The 6,368-nt window shown below is 41.1% G+C and overlaps 1 protein-coding gene across 1 annotated transcript in view; it reads left to right on the forward strand.

The window, feature by feature from the left end:
• Nucleotides 1–2,239: 2,239 nt before the first annotated feature.
• hid1a (HID1 domain containing a) overlaps nt 2,240–6,368 on the forward strand; it is a 13,132-nt gene continuing 9,003 nt past the window's right edge. Inside the window, exons 1-5 of the mRNA XM_076265959.1 lie at nt 2,240–2,377; nt 3,553–3,702; nt 4,677–4,847; nt 4,961–5,089; nt 5,983–6,089. Of these exons, the coding sequence (XP_076122074.1) occupies nt 2,312–2,377; nt 3,553–3,702; nt 4,677–4,847; nt 4,961–5,089; nt 5,983–6,089 (623 nt within the window). The 5' untranslated portion in view covers nt 2,240–2,311. The remainder of the gene's footprint in view (nt 2,378–3,552; nt 3,703–4,676; nt 4,848–4,960; nt 5,090–5,982; nt 6,090–6,368) is intronic.

Here is a 6,368-nt window from a genome sequence, read left to right on the forward strand (position 1 = left end):
AATGTGACAAAATGGCAGGTGAAGATTATGTTAAAAATAACATAATAGCAACAGACAGGCAACGCACTGCTATCAGGTTAAGAAAATGCAATTTTATTTGAATGTCTGGTTTTTGATGTTGTCTTTGAGGCACTTCAAAGCAACCCTGACTCCCACAGAGCTGACCCTCATTCATTTGATTTGTTTAGAGAGTCATCTCACCAAGTCTGCAGCTCCAGCACACACAGGACTGCACATAACACACAGGAAAAAGTCGGTTTTGTCTTATCATACCACAAACTAAAAACTACAACCACATATAAGACAGACTACTTTGGACAATGGAAAATGAATCTATTCTAATGGGAAATTCTTCATCATAATTTTGTTTCTATCAGTGGCCACTTAATGTCAGGAATAGCATTTGACTCTGGAGGCCAAACTAGATTAGACCCAGATGTGTTCCATTGTCGGTTATTTTTAAAGAAAATCACTTCAGTTTGTTCCACAGATGCTGCTAAAGGGACCAGTGATGTGTCACCTACTTAAAGGAATAGTGAGCGATTCTAAGCCAATAAACGTTTTGCCACATTCAGTAAATATCTCCTATCTATCTGGTAGCGGTCTTCTGGTGTTCTTACACTCTGTGTAGGACACAGTCCTGCCTCTGTATACTGAAAACAAACACAGTGTGAACACCTGAGGGGTATACTTCAAAGTGAGGTTACCCCGGTAATTTCAGGAGTATCCACTGATCTCCAAAGAGCATGTATTGCTCCTGAAGTGATATATTGTTTTGAGATCAGCAGTAACCCCAGAAGTTTATACTATGAAGCGAATAACTTCGCTTCATAGTATACCCCTCTGCACACACACACACACTGCACACATAATATAGGTGGCATTAGCGTGCACCCCCACACCTATGGAGCAGTGAAGGGAGTGATCTATTACTGTAGTTTGGCTGTTGATTTCAAATAATTAAATTCAAATAATCTTTCTTCTGTGTCGCTAACCCTACCTTTAAGAAATTAAGTGAGGTGCTTTACAAAGCTGTAACTATCACAAGGTCACTATATTAGAAATGTTGGACAGCATTTGTAGAACAATACTCAACTGCAAACAATGTTGGTCATATTTTATCGGAGGCCCTTGTCAGTGCAAGGGCCCTTGGAATCGCCCCCGCTCCTAACACACCCACTTTTATGGTGCCCTGTGTCTCAAAAGCAGACCTATAGGACACACACATGTGAGCAGGCCAGGGACAGGTGTAAGACATACTGCATACAGTAAGCACTGTAAATGTAGTTCAGTGATGTCTCCAGTGATTTGCACCACTGCTTGGAAAGGAAAAATACTCTGATAAACATTTTAAATTTTAACGAAAGAATATAGGTCTACACACAGTTTTATTTTTGTTTCAATGAATGTCATTTTCAAGGAGCAATTCAGACCGAATAGCACAGATACAGTTTCAAATCCCTTTGCCTAGATTATGCTGAATTATAGAACATTTGCTGCCATCTACAGGAATGGAGTATTAAAAGGAAAAACATATTTTCTGCCAACCGCACCCAGTACAGGTTCTTCCATAGCAAATATGAAATTATGTAATAAGGATAAATTGATTGTAGTGCTAATGACACTCAGGCAAGGTACTTTGAAATTGTATCTTAAAAAAAGATAGCCTTTTAGTAGCCTAAAGGTTCCTTAGGCCAATGGATATGACCAACAACTGGCTTAGTGGCAAACAGCCTATTATTCTTATGTATGCTATCAAGTAGAATTTTATTTAATTTAATAAAAATTTTAGGACAACCTAAATCTGTAACTTTTGATAGACTATGGTCAAACAACCTCTCAGTACGTGTTAAACAATAATCAGCCCACAGCTAGGCCACTGTGCTTATTCCACCTTTGGCTTCTGATGAAGAAAACCACTTCTGATGTAGCCACCACATTTTTCTAAATAGTGGGCTGACTGCCACAATCAATGAATGTTATCAAACAGTAAAGAAGATTAATAATAATAAAGAATAATAATAATAAAAATATATGTAATAATTGATTTGGACAAGTATATTAGTTTAGCCTTCGTTGCATTATAATAGGATAGGTTTGATATAATATAATTTTTGATCTGCAATAGGCTTTGTTTCAGCTGATTGCGTTTGTTTTGATTGGAACCCGGAAGTGTCGCTCTCAGTGCGCCATCCACCGCCTCCGCACGAGCTTCAAGCTCTTCAAGCCTCAGAGCAAGGCTGTGGAGCCTGTGTATGAGGATTAACAGGATTGACGGCAGCGAAGCCGTACCACTGACAGGTCATCCAAAATGGGAAACACGGATTCTAAACTGAATTTCAGGAAAGCTGTCATTCAACTCACAACCAAAACTCAGGTTTGTAACGTTAAATATACATTTCAATCTCAATGACTCATAATAACAAAGAGCCAGACGGGGAGTAGGATCAGTGCGTGTCAGATGGCACCGTGCGCGTCAGAGGGTACTGCACCATCAATGATCTGATATAATGCAATGCGCTGTTGTAGCCAATTGTATGATCAATGTTTTGATGCTTGACAGTCTTAGCTGTATGACATATTTAGTTTATGATACAATTCCCGTCTGTATATAGTTTGGTGGTTGTTCGCTTTAACGTGCAATTTAGAATGGGCTGCTTTGGTCATTCGACATTTAAAAGCAATGAATAAAGCCCTTTGTCTTTCATTTCACGCCATTATCTCACAAGTCTACAGCATAGGATAGTACCAGATTTGAAAAATCAGTGATGTCGTTGATTTTGAATACTAACGAGTCAGTCCATGTGATGATGATAATGGCCTTGATTCAGATGAATAATCTGAGAGACTGACATAATCAAACTGTATGATTCTACCCCTGCCATACGAGTATTATCGTTTCTGTTCGTGTAAATCTACACTGAATGATGTATGAGTACCTGCACAAGACTGTTATGATCATTATTATAGAGGGGCAACATGTGCCATTTATTGTTGTATGATGACGTAAGGAGTCTCATATGTCAATGGCCAGATGCTGCAGGTGGCTCCTTAAGTAAATGTCTCACAATGAGCAAATAACCACGGAGTCAAAACTGTTTCTGCCAACATTTTATTTTGGTTTACATTCTGTAGAAGATGTATGCTTTGTGTATTCATATTCTCCAGTGTTAAACAAAGTAGGACGTCTGCAGACCAGACATTCTTATTGAAATGGTCCAAAAATAGACCTTAGACGTCACCACCGAATGTGTTTGTTTTTTTGTCTGTGAGATGTTTATACTTGATTATTGCTCTGAACTGCTGTTATTATATCTGGAAACTGCATATTAAAGAGACCTGTCTTTTAAAACTTGTTTGCTTTTGTTTACTGAAGTCTCTCTCTCTCTGTGTGTGTGTGTGTGTGTGTGTGTGTGTGTGTGTGTGTGTGTGTGTGCTGTGCACGCGCGTGCACGTGTGTGTGTGTGTGTGTGTGATTTAGTGAATGCATTTGTGCTGATGATGCTTTGATTTGTGCACATTCACCAACTCAGTTATTATGATTGTCTACAGCCAGTGGAGGCCACAGATGATGCATTTTGGGATCAGTTCTGGGCAGACAGCACCACGACGGTACAGGATGTGTTTGCCCTGGTTCCTGCTGCTGAGATCCGGGCTGTTAGGGAGGAGTCTCCCTCCAATCTGGCAACCCTGTGCTACAAGGTAATCCCAGCCAGCAAGTTCTCTTTGCATTAAATACTGATTTTGTGTTGACTGTCATCTGTAATCACCAGGTTGCCATGAATGTCAACAGTTGTTACTTTGGCAGATGTTGGTGAAATATATGCTAATGAATGCTAAGCTAGGTTAGTTCATATAAATCATCGAAATATGTGTATGTATTGGAGCAAAGGGTCTTTTTCTCAGACAATACAACAATTTAACCTGGCTGGTGTCATCAACGACTGCTCGTGCAGACACACTCTCTTGTGAAAGACTCAGAGTCTGGAGGAGGTGAATGGAATCCCTGGCAATCTGCTGCCCAGTGGGAAGGAAGCAGATCAGAACCAGTCCCTTCCTGAGTCATACTGACCATTTCCTGCTAATGTAGCTAATCAAGGACAAAAGAGATTGTGTCTTAGCCTACCCTCTCTCTCTTTTACTGAGTAGTACCATGGAAACCATATCTCACTGGCTATTTGAATTGCTCTTTTTAGTTTTTTATTATGTGCACAGATTTGCATAAACAGAATGACATCAGTGTACATTTCAAGGATATGCTTACTTTATTTAGTATTCAGTATAACTCTGAGGCCAAAGCCTATTTCATTGAGCTCCGACTCACTTCTCATATGGAGATAGGGAGACTACTGACGGATACAGGGGCATTTAAGATTAGAACTGAGGAAGAGGAAGGTCCAGAGGAAGGTTAGATCTGAACCAGTTTGGGGGGGGGGGGCTGATGACACCATAAAGATGCCAGTCTGAGCCTCAACTACAAATAGGCTGATGACAAAAACTGATAAGAAATGCTTGTGCCATGTTTTGTTTTGCGACAGACACTTGGTTTGGTTTGCCAAGCTTGCATTAAATATATGTTATAAATAAATGACTGTGGTGTTCTGTGTGTGTGTGTGTGTGTGTGTGTGTGTGTGTGTGTGTGTGTGTGTGTGTGTGTGTGTGTGTGTGCTCCTCAGGCGGTAGAGAAGCTGGTCCAGGGGGCAGAGTCGGGGTGTCCGAGTGAGCGGGAGAAGACGGTGGTGTTGAACTGCTGCCGCATGCTGACGCGCATCCTGCCCTACATCTTTGAGGATCAGGACTGGAGGGGTTTCTTCTGGTCCACAGTCCCGGGAGCTGGGCGAGCCGGGGTACCAACACACTCACACACACTATTTTAAAAGATCTTATACCGCGTGTCATGGCATAGCATCACATTATTACTATTGTATTACATGAGATGTGGTTGGTGGTGTCCTCACAGTTGGAGGAAGCTGATGACGATGATGATGATGAAGGTGCTCGACCCCTGGCAGAGTCCCTGCTGTTGGCCATCGCTGACCTTCTGTTCTGCCCGGATTTCACTGTGCAGAGCCACAAGAGGAACGGGCCGGTGAGCACTTCAGACCAACCTCCTCAACCTAAAGCACTATCACTCAAGCCTGTTCCCATATGATGTACATAGCAACATTATAACCTCCTCAACTTAAAGCACTATCACCCAAGCCTGTTCCCATATGATGTACATAGTCACATAGCCTCCTCAACTTAAAGCACTATCACCCAAGCCTGTTCCCATATGATGTAGCAACATTATAACCTCCTCAACTTAAAGCACTATCACCCAAGCCTGTTCCCATATGATGTAGCAACATTATAACCTCCTCAACTTAAAGCACTATCACCCAAGCCTTATTCCCATATGAAGTACATACAGCAACATTACAACCTCCTCAACATAAAACATGGTCACCCAAGCCTACAGTAATTCCCATATGAAGTACATATTGACATTAATGTTGTCAATCCTGCTCTGAGTGTAGCAGCAATATGCTGCCCATTTCCTCCTTCCGTCTTGTGACATTTCTTGCTCAGCCAGTTGGCAATAAGAATTCAGTAAAAACTTCCTGCATTCTTTTTGAAAAAGATGCCAACCAATTGTCCATGACAACACCATTGTGTGTTTGTTGGAGCGGAAAAAATCTTCTATGAGGAAATGCTCCACTATGAGATGGTGATGTGTGCTTGTGCTTTTTCATGTCACATGTTAACTATAAGCTCTATATGATTACACTAATGCTAAACAATGTAAATAAGTAGATATAGATACATATAGAATATAGATTTGCTGTGTCACACTCATTCCAAATCTCTCTCTCTCTCTCTCTCTCTGTATGAATGTGTGTGCATATGCCTGTGTTGTGTGTGTGCGCGCGTGCGTGCGTGCGTGCGTGCGTGCGTGCGTGAATGCGTGCGTGCGTGCGTGTGTGTGCCTTGCTCTCACAGGACTCTGTGGAGGACATGCACTCTCTGGATAGCTGTGAGTACATCTGGGAGGCAGGAGTTGGCTTTGCTCAGTCCCCACCACTTAACTACATCCATGACTTAAACAGGTGAGTTCATGTATGCTGCTCAAAGTCACATATAGCCACATGATTAATATTACACAATGCAAATAAACTAAGCGATGCTAAATGCTTAGCCTATCCATATACTTTTATTTACAACAATGGAAACAGTTTTTAGCCTATTAGACTGTTGTGAGATTTATTTAAGCCATTTTTTATATTTCTTCATTACCCTCACTCAGGGGCAAGAGTGTTCTCTTGTTTTATACAAGCTCTTTGAGTCTTAATGCATATTTTAGATATGATTACATTTATAGTATTTAT

This window comes from Alosa pseudoharengus, unplaced genomic scaffold (assembly GCF_046254945.1).
Source record: "Alosa pseudoharengus isolate Yale_2024_CS ecotype anadromous, Long Island Sound unplaced genomic scaffold, YU_APseudo_1.1 YU_APseudo_1.1_scf_4, whole genome shotgun sequence".
In the NCBI taxonomy this organism is placed as follows: domain Eukaryota; kingdom Metazoa; phylum Chordata; class Actinopteri; order Clupeiformes; family Clupeidae; genus Alosa; species Alosa pseudoharengus.